The following is a 16559-nucleotide window of genomic DNA, read 5'->3' on the forward strand; positions in this document are numbered from 1 at the left end:
AATCTACCCTCCTTTAGTTTAAATCCATTATTCCTTGTCCTATCACAACAGGCCTTGCTAGAAAGATTGTCCCCATCCTTCCTGTAGGCCCCCTTTAAGTACTGAAAGGCCGCAATAAGGTCTCCTCGCAGCCTTCTCTTCTCCAGGCTGAACAACACCAACTCCCTCAGCCTGGCCTCGTAGGAAATAGTAATCTCCTAGAATATATTGTTTAGTGTGAGTCCTGCAGTGCAGTTTCATGACAGATGGTGATAATGAATGGGATATGCATAAAAAAAGAATCTGCTGCCTTATAGACACCAGCACCAGAGGTCTAAGCTGACATGTACACAAGGCCAACAGATATTTCTATTGGGTGCTCCAGCCAAGGATGGCCCTTGGCATAGCCTTGCACAACTCTGATGACTCTGTTGATTGAAACAGAGTTGCACCAATGTAAAGAAAAGTAACATTGCACTCTTTGTCATGAAGCTTCTCTGGTGACTCCAACAAACAATTCACCTGCTCTGAGTTTGAAGAATGTATCACTGGATTATACATGAGAATTAAAAGTATCTTTAATGTATACACTTCTGAAGAAACTCTTAAAGACTAACTATTATTGAAAAACTTTTATTGAAGTCCTAGAATACCTTAAATTATGCTGACTATCTACATAGCAGTGAAATTTATCTTTTCTAAAAAAAGCTGTTTTGAGACTTATGGAAATTCTGTGAGCATCCCATTAGCTATCTCTCTGCCTGCTGCTCTGCCTATCCCAAGGTCATCAAAGCTTCTGCTCTTTGGTGCACATACATATTTGATTTATAGCACCTTCCCAGAAAAGTACCCCAGCCTGAATTCTCAGCTACACCAGGTCCCCACAGTCTCCATGCTTTCAGGCTCCCTTGTGCAGAGCAGAGCACCTCACCGACTGTTATTTTGGTTGCCTAATTTCTGCACATGCCACACCACCAAGATAAGTTCATGAACATACCCACGCGGTCTGGCTGCATCAGCGCTGTCCCCGATAAATGAGGAAACAAGGCCAGCCCGTCCTTTGTCGTCCCTCTCAGGTCAATGGTGTTTCCTTGAAAATGAACCCCGTGCATGTCATAGTGACTGCCCAGCCCGATGAGATGCCAGGAGACCCTGTCGTCCTTGCACATGGCCAGGCCTGGCAGATTACCAAACAAGTAGCCGTTGACAGCTGGAGGAGAAGGAAAGAGCCTGGTTGGCAGCAGATCAATGGAAACTCATCACAGAGCCTCCTACCACCTTCCCATCAAGAGACTTGTGACTCAGCAAGTCACAGCATTAATTAAAGGGGCATTTTGTGAAGCAAAGGTAGCACACCAAATTAATATCTAAATGCTATTCCTATAAACTCTGAGCTTCTACCTTTTTTTTTAGCCTGTAAAATCTTGTAATAGCCCTTTGCAGTCATGCAGCACTTCTCCAAGCTTCTCAGGGTGCCTCACACACACCAGTTAAGTTTATAAACTAGGTACCTCCTTTCAGCCTGGAGAATGTATAACTAGATCATTAAGGCCATGGAGTGGGCCATAGAGAGTCAGAGTTATAAATTCAGCTCTGATGGAGCCTATTTTGTGAATTTTACCTTTGATTTCCACTTTTACTTCCAAAATGTATCTCTTTCTTTCACAAGGGTGTTATGAGGCTAAACTCCCTAATCCTCAAATGCTCTCTCTAATCACCAGGTGAAAGATACTATGGCAGAACAAAACTTTAGTATGAGATACCACCTGTCCGGGTTTCAGCTGGATAGAGTTAATTTTCTTCCTAGTAGCTGGCATAGTGCTGTGTTTCAGATTTAGTACGAGAATAATGCTGATAGCACACTGATGGTTTAGTTGTTGCTAAGTAGTGCTGACACCAGTCAAGGACTTTTCAGCTTCCCATGCTCTGTCAGGTGCACAAGAAGCTGGGAGGGGGCACAGCCAGGACAGCTGACCCAAACTGGCCAAAGGGCTATTCCATACCATATGGTGTCATGCTCAGTATAGAAACTGGGGGGAGCTGGCCGGGGTGCAGTGATCGCTGCTCAGGGATGGGCTGGGCATTGGTCAGCAGGTGGTGAGCAATTGCATCACTTGTTTTTCCTGGGTTTTGTTCCCCTCTCTCTCTCATTGTTCTCCTTTTCATTACAATTTTAATTACTATTTTTATTACCATTTTTATTACTATTATTATTATTATATTTCAATTATTAAACTGTTCTTATCTCAACCCATGAGTTTTCTTACTTTTGCCCTTCTGATTCTCTCCCCCATCCCACTGGGGGGGGAGGGTGAGCGAGCAGCTGTGTGGTGCTTAGTTGCCAACTGGGGCTAAACCACACCACCTCATAACAGAAGAATAGATGGGTCCAGAACGCCCTGAGGTTTTCTAACAATATATATTCTCAGTGCTCTTCAGAAAACTAAAGCTAAGAGAGGTTATGAGATTTGCTCATCTGTCATGTGAGGAATAATTTGGAGGAGGTCCATGCTGAAGTCAGGTACTTACATCCAGAAGTGATGTTTTAAAATACTATTGGCCATTCTTCTAGTCTTTGCGTCTCCTCTTCCAGAGGTGGTCACTGCCCAAGTGGGAGCTGGCAGGGCAGAGCAAGTGGACCTTCATTGTCTGAGTCAGTGCCAAGGCCAGCAGTGAAATTTAAATCACCAGTGAACATTGGACCCTTCTGCAGCTGGTGCCTGACTCTGGCATTATGCCTTTTTATAGAGCCAAGTGTTGTATCTAAAAGCTACTGTCTGTTCCCTTTCTCCAGGTGTAGTTGGTAGGTGGATGCATTCATTGCTAATGTGACTGGGATTTCAATATGTATTCCAAGGGCATCAGGAGCTGACCATAAGCTGACTGACAGCTTTCCACCTTACCCTGCAGTGCACCGCAGTCAGCTGTGAGTGATGATAAAATCTGCCAACTCATCTTCCTAATATTACTGAAGAAAAGGTATCATTAACAGGTATTAGATATTTCATACCATGCATTTTGTTGGATTCCTTGAAATCTGCATCATTTTCATCTACTTTTGAAGGGTCTCCAGTAAATGCTTCAATATTCTTGTTCAGGTACCAGCTGTCATTCTCATCAAAGATTGAAAAGAGGAGGTAAAATTCTCTGTCTATTCCTTTCTGTAGCCAGGAAGGAAGCCAAGACATTAAAAAAAGTCTGTGCAGAATTACCCAAGTAAAAATGATTTTTTTTAACAACGACTTCTTTCCCCACAAAATTGCAGCCACCTTCTTACTATGTCCTTGTAGAGACAGGGACTGGCACTCTTCCATCAGCCAGAAGTATAAATAAAGTGTCCATTACTTACTTAGGGTGGAAAGATGCATTCATTGCTAATAAGTGCACGGAAAATGTGGAAAACCTAGGGACGAGCCAGAATACTGGGGAATGGCAGTTTTCATCTTCCTAACCATCCCCTTAGGCCAGCTTTTACCCTGAGGAATTACATTTGTTTAATATCTTAAAACTGAGCTGGGAACTGGGCAAATTGGCCCATATGGGACCTCCCCAGTGCACCGCCCTGCCATTAGGGACAAGCAGATGTCCATGTTGCGCACCTGCGTCCCGTCATGATTCAGCGTGTTCTTCCGACAGACCAGCAAAGGCCCCACAAGGCCAGAGTTGGTGTCCTTGACTGCATCGGTGGCTGAGTAGTACAGATAGGTCAGGCATGGGGGGTCAGTGTCTGTTGGACCTCCATTTTCAGGCACCCTCCATTTGTATGTGAAGGTTTCACCTGGCTTAACGTGGGCTCCTGGCTTCAGATAGCCTACAGAGAGAAAATTGAGAAGCACCAGGGTTACAGGAAGGTTTTGCCTTCCTGAATACAGGTGTTAGCTGGGAGTCAGAGGTAGCTGCTGATTTCTGCGAACAAGGTCCCCCTTGCAGTCACAGCTCAAGCACCATCCCATAGTCTGGGCACTTATGCCATGGGGACACCTCACCAGAGTCTGGTGCCATGGGGACAACCAAGCCCATTCCCCGCAGAACAAGTTTAGCTGCTTCACCCAAACACCTTCCAACACTATCTGGATTATCTGGATTCAATCAGACAAGACATGTTGAGCTCGTCCTTGTGTTTAAATGACTTCCTCTAACGTTTGTAGCTTACCTGCCCTATTGTGAGATTCATCTGTGGCACGAAAGCAGACTCCAGCTTTTCATTAAGCGCTAACAAAGCAATTAGATCAGTAAGTGGAGCTGCAGCTGTGGCGTTTTAGAAATTCAAAACAAATCTGATTCTGGTGATTGTTTCTTTTTGATTTTGTAGCAATGCACAAGAACCTCTGTCAGAGTCTCCAGAGGGTGGATGCTATTACTTTTTTTGGAAGCTACTTTTAAAGGATTTGGGCCATTGTCTGCTGCTGTGCACAGGGTGGATGTAGCACCGCTCATGTAATTTAGCCGCTGTAAAAGAGTGGTGGTATGAACTCAGAGAGGACTTACAAAAGGGACTTGAAAGGAAAGTTGTCAAAAGGGGTCAGCCTTGCACCCTTTGTAGAAAAAAAGTGCTAAGTAACCGTTTTGGTCTTTGCTATGAGGAAGGAAAATCAGAAATTTTGTTTAATGTTTAGGCATCCATTGAATCGATTTTCTCAGCACAGTCAGATGTGTCTGGCAGCAGCAGGCTGCACCAATCTAATACTCCTTTCTAATATTCCAAGAGAATCCTCTTGACAACTTAGACACGAGTGAAAATAGCAGTATTACATATGAACATATACTATTTGCCACAAACTACAATACAAACTAGAGTACTGCTTCAGCAGTATCTGATACTGCTGGATTCATCCTGCAACAGTGCTCAATAAGGAGAACTTTGATTTGGAGTTAAACCCCCCCTGAGACTGGACAAGTGTCAAGTGCAACATGGAAGAGTATTTCCTGAGAGCACAACTGAAAAAAGAAGTCTGCAGACATCTGTAGATATCTGTAGGTATGTTTATGTACAGTATTTTCACATGAATAAGCTGCACTCAGACAATGCACAGCCTTTGAAAAATCATTTACTTTCAGTGTAAACCTACAGCCCCTGTACGGCCTCTACATGTATACACTTGTAGCTGGATATGATGGAAATCCAAGACACAAGGGTTACAAGGAGAGAAGAAGGGGCAGAAAGATTGTTGATGAATCTGGAGTCAGGTTCCTTTCCAAAGACTGAGAGGTGTGCAGCACACACTGGTGCTAAATTGTAGGATTTGGTTTGATTTTGCTCCACACCAAAGTGTGCAATGCTGATGGGCGCTATTACTGGGGAGTGTTAAATGAAAGCACGACAGGACTGCGAGCAGAGGGAAGCTGCACTTCTGTCAGGGAACTACACAGGTGGCATTAGGATGTGTGCAGATAACTTCAAGGCCGAAATCAATTGTTTTGTGATGCACTGGGGCCTGCTGGCAAATTTGTTGTGTTGCAAGGTCAGCAAGTAGAGACAACAGAATTTAATAAAGCCTTTTGTATTGATTTTATTGTATGATGTTATGAGTTTTACATAGAATCATAGAATCATAGAATCATCTAGGTTGGAAAAGACCTTTAAGATCATCCAGTCCAACCATTAACCTACACTACCAAGCCCACTCTAGACTAATCAAGGGTAGACTAGACTAAACCATATCCCGAAGTGCCACATCTACCCGTTTTTTAAACGCCTCCAGGGATGGGGACTCCACCACCTCTCTGGGCAGCCTGTTCCAATGCCTGACCACCCTTTCCGTAAAGAAATTTTTCCTAATTTCCAGTCTAAACCTCCCCTGGCGCAGCTTAAGCCCATTTCCTCTTGTCCTATCGCTAGCTACTTGGGAGAAGAGACCAACACCCACCTCACTACAACCTCCTTTCAGGTAGTTGTAGAGAGCGATAAGGTCTCCCCTCAGCCTCCTCTTTTCCAGGCTAAACAACCCCAGTTCCCTCAGCCGCTCCTCATAAGGCCTGTGCTCCAGACCCTTCACCAGCTTCGTTGCCCTTCTCTGGACACGCTCCAGCACCTCAATGTCTTTCTTGTAGTGAGGGGCCCAAAACTGGACACAGTATTCCAGGTGCGGCCTCACCAGCGCCGAGTACAGGGGCACAATCACCTCCCTGCTCCTGCTGGCCACAGCATTCCTGATACAAGCCAGGATGCTGTTGGCCTTCTTGGCCACCTGGGCACACTGCTGGCTCATGTTCAGCCGGCTATCTACTAACACCCCCAGGTCCTTTTCGGCCAGGCAGCTTTCCAGCCACTCCTCCCCAAGCCTGTAGCGTTGCATGGGGTTGTTGTGACCGAAGTGCAGGACCCGGCACTTGGCCTTGTTGAACCTCATACAGTTGGCCACGGCCCATCGATCCAGTCTGTCCAGGTCCCTCTGCAGGGCCATCCTACCCTCGAGCAGATCGACACTCCCACCCAATTTGGTGTCGTCTGCAAACTTACTGAGGGTGCACTCGATCCCCTCATCCAGATCATTGATAAAGATATTGAACAAGACTGGCCCTAAAACAGAGCCCTGGGGAACACCGCTCGTGACCGGCCGCCAACTGGACTTAACACCATTTATCACTACTCTCTGGGCTCGGCCACCCAACCAGTTCTTTACCCAGCGAAGAGTATGCCTGTCTAAGCCGTGAGCTGCCAGCTTCTCGAGGAGGATATTATGCGAGACGGTGTCAAAAGCTTTGCTAAAGTCGAGGTAGATGACATCCACAGTCGAGGTAGATGACATCCACATGTTGACCTAATTCTCCTAGCACAGTTTCAAGAGAGGGATTATGTCCTGTGAGTTTCTTTCTGATGTGTTGTAGTGGAAACAAAGCAATTTACACAAGAAGCCTACCTTTCTTTCCAGTACTGCAGATGCAGCAAAAACTTTTTCAGACACAACAATATTACCTCTGTAGTCACTATTGACGGGATTCAGTTCACCTTACTTGAGCCATCTAAAGCTTAGTCCCTAACCCAAACTCCAGGCTTCTCCTATAGTTGATGGAGACAGAAACACATGTCCAGAGGGTGACCTGCTGTCTCCTAAAATAGGTGTTCAAAGTAAACGGGACTTCTCACTTTCTGAAGGGTTTGTTTCCTGGCACTAATTGAAAAAGGTGCCTACCAATTAATAATGACATTTAATGGTTAAACTTAGATGATAAAGATCCTGTCCTTGCACAAAATGGGAGGAAGCCTTTGGTAAATGTTCCATATATATTTATGAGGATTAATAAGGATTATCGCTGCTTCACATTCCAGGTCAATCAGAAAAAAGCTGCCTCCAACACTGACTGTCCTGACAGTGAAGCAAGGGCAATGCCTGACCTGGATTAGAGAATCAGGAATGAAGCAACCCAGACCATGTGGATAGCTATACCCAAAGACTCAGCAGGGGCATCATGACAGATCCTAAGCTTCATAATTCTGGAGCATGTCCAGAGGAGATCCACTGACTGCAGTTAAGAGACATTAGATTAGAACTAATATAAATTGGATTGTTCTTGTGACTTTTGTTCAACATGGACCTCAGATAGTTTTAGACGCCTTGTCTGGCACATGATCAAGGGGAAGAACCAGCACATTGGCGGACTGAGGAGTCCCATGGGTTGTGACATATAGGGTAGACAGAAACTAATCAAATCATCCCTTCTGTGCCTTAGCATCTACAGAAAGGGCAAACCTGCAGAGCAACAGAAGATATTTAGACTCAGGTATTCTGGATGTGACAATACCGCAGTGCAGTCAAAACTTACCATCTAAGTAGGGAGCACCTTCCGACAGCTTGCTGAAGCTTACGCCATGTGCCATAATGCTATAGCTTCTTTTGGCTTTGTTGGCAAAAGTAACTAGCACTGTATCTCCCACTTCAGCTTTTATAACAGGGCCTTAAAAAAAGAGTGAGGGAAAGTATTAGAAGAACTACCCTCTAACGTATTTCCATCTAAACAAGAGAGGGCTGACTGGCAGCTGCATGCACAAAATTCTGGATCCAAGCGGATGTATATTCAATCCCAGTGTAATGACAGGAGGGGAAATATTCACTGTACCAAGTATTCCCAGGTGCTTCATGTCCTCTGACCGAATCTTCTTCTTACTGAACGTTGCGTCAGTATATTCCACGTAAAGAACTTTCCAGTATTGCCCTCCTATTCTGTCAGTCCCTTGTGTGAAATATATTGCAGATTCACTGTGGAATTAACAAATTGGGCTGGTTAAATAATTGGAGGTTCAGGCAGAACCCTTCATTTCGCACAGTTATTACTCCAGATGCAGAAGAAATTATCCCCCAAGTTACTAGTTTGCATGCACTTTTCTAGCAGATAGAGAGAGATATTACTGGTCTGAATTACAGTAATAAATTAGTTAACAAATGGGCATTCATTGTGCATTAGGCTTCCATGTGTTTATCTCCAATTTACTTATGGAGACATCTATGTCAACTTACCTCTGACTACCTTAGGGTAAGACCTGTGCCATTATGTGTACATAATGTGTCTCTAATCCTCGTTAGCTTTCCTGGGAGATACTGTAATACAATTCATCTTCATCAGTAATAACAGGGAAAAAAAATCTACCATTGTGGCACCTCTGAGATACACCGATTGTAAGTGTGAAAGCTGCCTGAGGAGTCTCGACATAGAGTCATTAACTCTGTTGAACTTCGCATACCTCACCAGGGCTCACTTTCTCCATGGACTTAATGGAGCAAGATAAGTGCTTCCAGAAGGCAACTCCGAGCATCACAGTTACAAATCTAATTTCCCAACAAGGTTGTTTAAATCCATTCCTCCCTGCCCCTTTCAATTAAAATTAATAACAGTGCAGGACCTAGCCCTCATGAATCACTGGGGAAGTCTCACCCAGACTTCTGAAATTAAAGCACAACAGAAGACGACAAGAAAGCTTACCTGCCAGTGGCGTTTAAACCCTGCCCAGTGAATTTATCATAACCGTCAGGTCCATAATTCCAGAGCACTTCTTCAGCAGCGATGTAATATCTTCTCTTGTGACTGAATGGTAAAGGCCAAGACAGGTTTTTTTGGCAGATCTGAACATCATACAGTGCCTCCATGCCACCTGGGAGGAGAAAGAGTCTGGAGACGGTCCTTGGCCAGCTGCAGAGTCAGCAATCTCATGGATACAAATGTACGTTCAAAACTCTCTAGGAGCTACATGGATTGGAAACAATTACTAGGGTAAATTTCTATTTTTAAAGACTTCCTTTGCCTGCATTGGGCCAGATGCCAGCACCTTTCTCTTGAAAGGTGATACTTTATGCCACAGGTGAAACCCCCTGACATCAATGACACTCTTTGGTGGGCTTATTTACTGAATTCCTTAATCTGGGTAAGGATGGTAGCATGATTTTGGGGTTCAGAGTGCCTCCTGAAGTGTGCAAAATGGCATCATCTCCCCTTGACTTTCATTGAAAAAGAGAGGCTAGTTATTACCATATTAGATATTTGTTGCTTAACAGAACCAAGTCTGTTTTGCCTGATGCAAATCCCACTGAAATCAGTGTGCAAGTTCTTAAAAGTAAAAATTGTCCAAACTCTGATATGATAAATATACATTGCCAGCTGTCATGAGACCTAGTTTATGATACGTGCTTTCAGGCTCTCACACCACACAAATATCCCATCACCATCAAACTCCTTCATGTAAAGGTTTCTGAAAACACTGTCAACTTTTGCCTGATTTCTGTAAAGGAAAAAGCTATGAAGTGTTCAGCTGGCATGATCCTTCTTTTTGTGTAAGTACTTATCTAGAAGAAAAAGTGATGATGAAGGTTCCTCTCATTGCTCATCAAAATCTCCAGTTTACATAGAAAGTGTGGTGTCAGTGCTGGGTATAGCAAGCCTTCCTCATATGAATTACACAGCTAAGTCATTCGTACTAGCTGAAGATTTTGCCCAACATGTATAATTTCCACTGGTGACTAAACCCATATTCATGGTGTTTATCTGGTGAAATAGTTCCAAAGTGTTCAGTTAGTCACAAAAAAAGTGTCAAATGCTGCTTCCCCTGGAAACATCTCTCAGTTTTCTTTTCCAAGCATAATAGAGGCTGGAACTTCTGAAAGGATCAGTGAGATCTATAGCAGCATACCTCGTAAGTGCTCGTTAACCTGGCACGTTATCAGCCACCTCCCAGGGTTCCTGGGAGTCATCTCCGCTGTGATGAACGTTGCTGGGAACAGACCGATGACATCTGCCCTCTGGTCTCTGTTAGTGAATGTGTGGCCGTAGAAATACGCAGCGTGGATATCTATCTCACTTCCCATGCCAAACAAGTGCCAGGACATGGAAGTGTCAGCACACATCTCCAAGCCGGGGATATTGCCATAAATATAACCATTAATAGCTAAAAACAAAAGTATGAGACTTTATGAGAGGTGAAAGAGAAATGCCAAGTGCCTCTGACCCCATTTCTAAGGGTCATCCTTTCCTGGCCCAGAAAAGAAACTGTCCAAATGCCCACACTGAACAAGGCCCTCACAGGCTGCTTAATGAAAAGTAACATTTTGAACATACAGCTTACAGCTCTGGATGCTCAAATGCCCCAGGTTCCCTGGATGGGTCTGTGAAAAACTTCCTCGGTGATATCAAGATGTTGCAAAGGCCAAATCATCACCAAAAAGGCTTCATAATGAAGATAACTTGTTCTGCAGCTATTTAGCATGTCTGAAATCTATTTCCTTATTCTGAGTCATAAATATACCATCATATGCCAGGCTTAAGCAATTTAGATTTGAAAATTATGATATCAATCAAATCAGTCTAGTCAGCTCTCTTCCTCAGCTTTCGCACCTGATGACGTATCAGGACCCTAGGAGAATGAGACTCGTATTTTGCAAAATATTTTAGCTCTTAGGCTCCATGGAACAACCAAAATACAGAGAAATATCTGGATTTAACTTCTTACACCAGATCTCCAAATGGCACAAAGTACCATTGGCCAATGAATCTCTGAAAGGCAGGAGTGGTTGTACCAGCCAGCCCACCATCCACAAGGGCCTTTGAGAAATGCTGGACTCTTCCAATACACACGTCTCAAAGTGCTCTGCTTTTCCCTTTTCACAGCTGGTCAAACAGTCACCAAAAGGCTTAGATCTGTTGCCTAAAGTAAAATGCTAAACAAGTGACAGAGTTCAGCACGAAAGCCAAATTTCCTTTCTGCAAACCATGTGTTGTGCTGTATTTAAGGAGAGGCTTTTTATCAACACAGTACTTCAACATCCTGACCCATTCCTTGCTGACACAGGTAAAGGAGAGACATCACAAGGGACAGGAAGTCCTACTGAAACGAAAAGAGCCTGCTCACTGCTGTAGGTCACCATTTGCTCAATAGTCCTGCTCACCATGCATTCGGTTGCTGGTCTGGAAACCTTCATCCTCTTTGTCAACTGTGGCTGGTTCTAAGCAGAAGGTGTTTATATTCTCGTCGAGGTACCAGCTGAAGTTTTCATCTACAATGCTAAACATCAGGGCAAAAGCGTTAGCAGCACCAGTCCCTTCTATTGAGGTCTCATCTGCGGTTCCTAAATTGCAAACGAAAAGGAAAGTGATAAAAAAAGCCTTGGAGGGGATTGAATTTAAAAGTGACGATAACTTTGGAGCACTTTGAGGAAATACAGTGCTCTGCCCGTGATCTATAGGCAGGACGAATCTCACCTAGTTTTGTTCTTCTAAGACATCTTGACGCCCCTCCAACAGCCTTTGAATGAACGAGTGCCTCCAGAAGATGGTTCATCTCGTCTAAGTCAAGCTGATATTTCAGGATCTTTTTGATTTGACATAAGCACAAGTGCCTGCCAATATCTGTGGTCCCATTTTCCCCATCTTTGGCCCACTACACGCAACCCTGCCTTTTAGTCAGTATTAGCATCTGTGTGCCTACACAGTGATCCAGCCAGAAACCAGTGACTTTTTTTTTTTGACCAGGAATTAAGGAGAGGCAAGTGGTAGCCTGCATTTCTGTTGCATTTAAGTGACTGGTGAACCATACCCTCAGAATGGCCATCTAAATGTGGCTCACTGTCCAGAGACTAATGAGGAAGCAATTATCATGGACTAGATACTTAAATTTTAAAAGGCTGAAGGCAGGATGAATCTAGTGAGGCGAAGTGCAGTATCATTATCTGAGTGACCATTTAGGGAACAACCTGAGATGACAGCAGTGGTAATATTGAGTAGTCTATTATTAATTGTTGGCAGGTTTAGACTTCATCTAATTGTCTGGTTTACCTCTGAACCCATGAAAACTTCTGCTTCCCCTGTATTCTGTGGGAGGGAGCCCCAGAGCCTTGCTGTCACCCACTGTTGGACAGAGGACTACAGCAGTAGCGTCACGCAAATATCCACCTTGATGAATTCAAGACCAAACATGCAGATAACCTGGCCTTTCAGGCTACAATTGTTTTGAATGTGCTATCTCCTAGCTTTATGTATTATCCCATAGTTATCAGCTCAGTTTCACATATTCAGGCAGTTCTGCGGATTGCAGAGGCTCTCCCGGAGAATAAGTCTGACACATTTTGATTATGTGAGTTAAGCTGGAGACCAGGCCTGTCCTTTCCACATTGAAGTCTTTCTCTTCTTCATATATAAAACCCAGTTTACTTATATATTCTGTATATAAAATCAGGGCTGGTTTTGTAATGTGGGAGGTACTGGGAAGAGGTGGCAGAGTTGCACGTGTCTTAGGGGGAAAGGGGTGATGGCTCAGCTGATTGAGAGGAGAAGGCTGGTGCGTGGTTCCTGATGGCTCCAGTACAAAGTTAGCAGACTATAAAGTACATAGGACAGTCTGTCACCTCAGCTGCTCAGCGTACATTCCCATATGGTTGTGATATATAACTTGTGAGAAAAAATAAATATATAATCCATATGGGGGAAAAATGACAAAGAACATTGGGGTTTCAAATATGTAAATGGCAGTGCTGAAGTCACCCACACAGCCCTAATTTCATTTCCTGGGCAAGGAGTCCTTTGCTCATCCTGAAACAATCCTAGTTTGGGAACATTTATTTTTGGTCTTGGCCATGACTGGCTGGCCACAGAGCGTGCTGCAGTCCCTCCACCAGCTGAGGCAAATCTCTCATGAAGTCAAAAGGGAGCAGGAAGGGGGTTGTCCCAGAGCTACAATACCTACCCTGGGATGCTCCTGGAATGGCCCAGCTATTCCTTGCCCCTTTTTATGGGCTATGTAGGGATAGACTCTAGACCATCATGTTTATACCTGTAAGCAAAAATGACTGTTAAGATGCCAAGCTTGGCAGAGGGGCTTGCTTTATCAGTGTTTCTAGCTCAGTACCTTTTTTACAAACCAGAAGTGGCCCAATTAAACCAGACGCAATATCTCTTGGTGTGTCAATGTGAGAATGGTAAATCCAAGTCAAGCAGTTTGAGTCTGCCAAAGTTGGCGAATAATCTTTCCTTACTGGCCATGTGTACGTGTAATTTCCACCGGGAACAACAAAGTCGTCCTCTTTGCTTTTACCGCCAGTTCCATCAGGGTAAAGTGCTCCTAATATATTAAAAGGAAAAAAGGAGCTTAACTCTCTTCTTTAAATAAATGTGTAATTTCTTCTATTTTATCACAGATGTATAAAATAATAACAGTATTCACAAACACAGAATCACTGAGAAACTGTGAAAAAAATCAGAAGTTCTGGTAAAACTGTAAAAAAAATGTTGAAAGTTAAAATCCATTATTTATCAGTAGACAAAGCTTTAAAAATGCATTAACAGGCTCTGATTTTTCCTTGGGTCTTTACACTCATCAGTCACCTACACATTTTTTCAGCTAACATTGTGTATCTTCTCACAGAAAACTGATGAGAGCAATGAATGTAGGCAAATCCATACAGTCCTCTAACCAAAATACACATGCATAGGTTCGGGATTCTGAAAATTTAATCATGCCTGTTATAGCCCTGTAGAGAGGGAAACATTTACTTACAAGAACTCCATCCATTCAAACAGGCTAGAAGTAGAAGGAAGGAGGGAAGATGCTTTGGTGACTTATAATTCAGGAAAATAATTCAGGAAAAAAGACCCACCTAACCTGTTTCAGTACTGGATTTATCCCAGGCGTTAAAGGTTTGTGGCAAAAAGTTTTGAGAGACGAGGTTGTTCCTGGTTTTAGTCATCAGCTGCAATTACTGATGAGTTTATGAGAGGGTGATCTAAAGCCCTCTGATGTCAATGGCCAGAACAATGAATACTTGGACAAACTTTTAGCCATGATATTAGCTACTCCAGGGGAAAAGGACAGGAAAAGGCAAACCAGCTTTTACCTTCAGAGTCCTTGTCATAGAAGACCCCATGCGGATGCACAGAGTATGGACGGGAAGCAAAGTTTTTTAGATGGACAATAAAGACATCCTCCTCTTCTGCCTTCAGGACTGGCCCGAGGAACCCCAGCCAGGCTGCTTTGGGGATCTCCTGGGAGTAAGTATCATCTGTGAATTGCCTAAAAATAGCCTTTTTGTACACACGTCCTATCCGGTTGGCTCCTCTTGTCGCATACACACTTGCAAACCTGGTGTTGGGAAGGGAAAATAATTTAGAGATAAAAAACCTGCTTTCAGAGTTGATCCAATAACTAGTGCTTGCAGTGCAGATAAATAGTTCCCTGGGACATATCACATAGCTGGTGGAATAAAAGCTGAGGAGTAAACCTGGACAGCTCTAGAAGGGTCCAAGCCACTTTCTGTCACAGTCTTCCTACTTGCAGGTCTGGTCTTTAGAACGGTTACTACAAGTCTTCACTTGAGGACCAGCCACTCAGGCTTTTCTGTACAGTTTTAGCAGCTTCTCCCTCTTTTGAAGGTCTGAAACCTCACATCTGAAAGCATGACTGTTCAGAAGGAAAAGAAAACCAAATTAAGTTTTTTCAAAAGCTAATAAGAGCTATTCTAATCAACTAGTTTGACACCCCAGAGGAGTAGCATGAAATATTTTTTGCATGAAATGCATAATTTCTACATTCCAGAGCCTCTATAGCAACTTCAAGTAAAGGAGAACCCAGCATATGGTCAGTGGTTGACATATTATAGCCATTAAATACCTGCTCCCTTGGAATCCTGAATTGCATTTGTAGTCTAATATCATCTAGCTCCACACTCCAAGCAGTGGTTCCCATCAAGCCCTCTCTTAGATCAAAGAAGCCACATACCACCAAGAGCTTCTTTCCTATGCAGGCACTTGCATAAGTTTTAATTAATTGATTAAATTGCCTCCTACCCTTCTTCTGGACAAACCAAGTACACTGACATTCTTTATGCCACAAATCTTTCTGAAAACCTTCCAATATTTCTCTATCTCTTTTGAAGTCTGAACACAAGAACTTCCCACAATAGGCAAGTAATATTCCAGCTAAAGCCAGAGGTGTTCCCAGTCAATATTTCTTACAAAACTGGGAATTAGTTTTGCCCTTTAAACTGTAACATCATACTGGCACCCCATGTTCATCCCATCTGTTATGATAAAAATCTTTTTTTACTTCTTTTCAGGTTAGAGCTGACAAGTATGATACACATTCTTCATCCCTAAATATCCCACACAAAGAGGGTAGAAATGAACCCCTTTGCTACGCAACCAGCAGTGGACTGTATGACCAATTTCACCATAGTTGACTGCTCCATGAGTTTCTGCATCCCCTGAAAACTGTTTGAACTTTCATGCTTCCTAACAAACTCATAAAAAAGATGAGCTAAATTTTCCTGAAGTATCACTGGCAGAAATACAGCAGTTTCATATTTATAGTAAGCTTTTGTGACTGGCCAGTTCACCTGCTTGAACCTACTTTGTTTAGGTGCTTTTGTGCAGTGCCAGCAACCTAAGTATTGGATGTCACATGAGTTGAAAGGTATGTTTTGCTATAATTTCTTCACCATAAGATCCACTACTCCCCCTTTTCAAGCCATGTCTTCTTGTCACCGTCACTTGTCACTCACAACATCCCCCATCTATGGTCATTACACCTCCATGGCCATTGTCTAAATCAGATCCCTGAAGTGATCTAGATATAAAAGCCTCCAAGAAGAATGCTTTTTCTTTTGAAAAATGTGCTGTATAATAAGCCAAGAGCTATTTTGGCACAAATGAAAATGTTGCCAATGATACTGCTGTGGCAGAAACAGTTGGCTAGGATGAAGGGGAAGGGACAGAAGCTGGTTGGGTGGCCGAGCCCAGAGAGTTGTGGTGAATGGAGTTAAGTCCAGTTGGCGGCCGGACATGAGCAGTGTTCCCCAGGGCTCTGTTTTGGGGACAGTCTTGTCCAATATCTTTATCAATGATCTGGATGAGGGGATTGAGTGCACCCTCAGTAAGTTTGCAGATGACACCAAACTGGGTGGGAGTGTCAATCTGCTGGAGGGTAGGATGGCCCTGCAGAGGGACCTGGACAGGCTGGACCCATGGGCCGAGGCCAATTGTATGAGGTTTAACAAGGCCAAGTGCCGGGTCCTGCACTTGGGTCACAACAACCCCAGGCAATGCTACAGGCTTGGGGAAGAGTGGCTGGAAAGCTGCCTGGCTGAAAAGGACCTGGGGGTGTTGGT

The 16559-nt window shown here is 43.6% G+C and overlaps 2 protein-coding genes across 2 annotated transcripts in view; one reads left to right on the forward strand and one right to left on the reverse strand.

Annotated features, from left to right (window-relative positions):
- MRE11 (MRE11 double strand break repair nuclease) overlaps positions 1–16559 on the forward strand; it is a 277276-nt gene that overhangs the window by 101444 nt on the left and 159273 nt on the right. The window lies entirely within an intron of this gene.
- The window catches only part of HEPHL1 (hephaestin like 1), a 38380-nt gene that overhangs the window by 12335 nt on the left and 9486 nt on the right, over positions 1–16559 (reverse strand). Inside the window, exons 2-11 of the mRNA XM_075713648.1 lie at positions 14292–14536; positions 13307–13519; positions 11352–11531; positions 10100–10354; positions 8899–9067; positions 8038–8177; positions 7744–7875; positions 3579–3790; positions 2990–3140; positions 977–1189 (exon numbers count right to left, since the gene is read on the reverse strand). Coding sequence (XP_075569763.1) covers positions 977–1189; positions 2990–3140; positions 3579–3790; positions 7744–7875; positions 8038–8177; positions 8899–9067; positions 10100–10354; positions 11352–11531; positions 13307–13519; positions 14292–14536 — 1910 coding nt within the window. The remainder of the gene's footprint in view (positions 1–976; positions 1190–2989; positions 3141–3578; positions 3791–7743; positions 7876–8037; positions 8178–8898; positions 9068–10099; positions 10355–11351; positions 11532–13306; positions 13520–14291; positions 14537–16559) is intronic.

The sequence above is a fragment of the Pelecanus crispus genome, chromosome 1 (genome assembly GCF_030463565.1).
Source record: "Pelecanus crispus isolate bPelCri1 chromosome 1, bPelCri1.pri, whole genome shotgun sequence".
Taxonomy (NCBI): domain Eukaryota; kingdom Metazoa; phylum Chordata; class Aves; order Pelecaniformes; family Pelecanidae; genus Pelecanus; species Pelecanus crispus.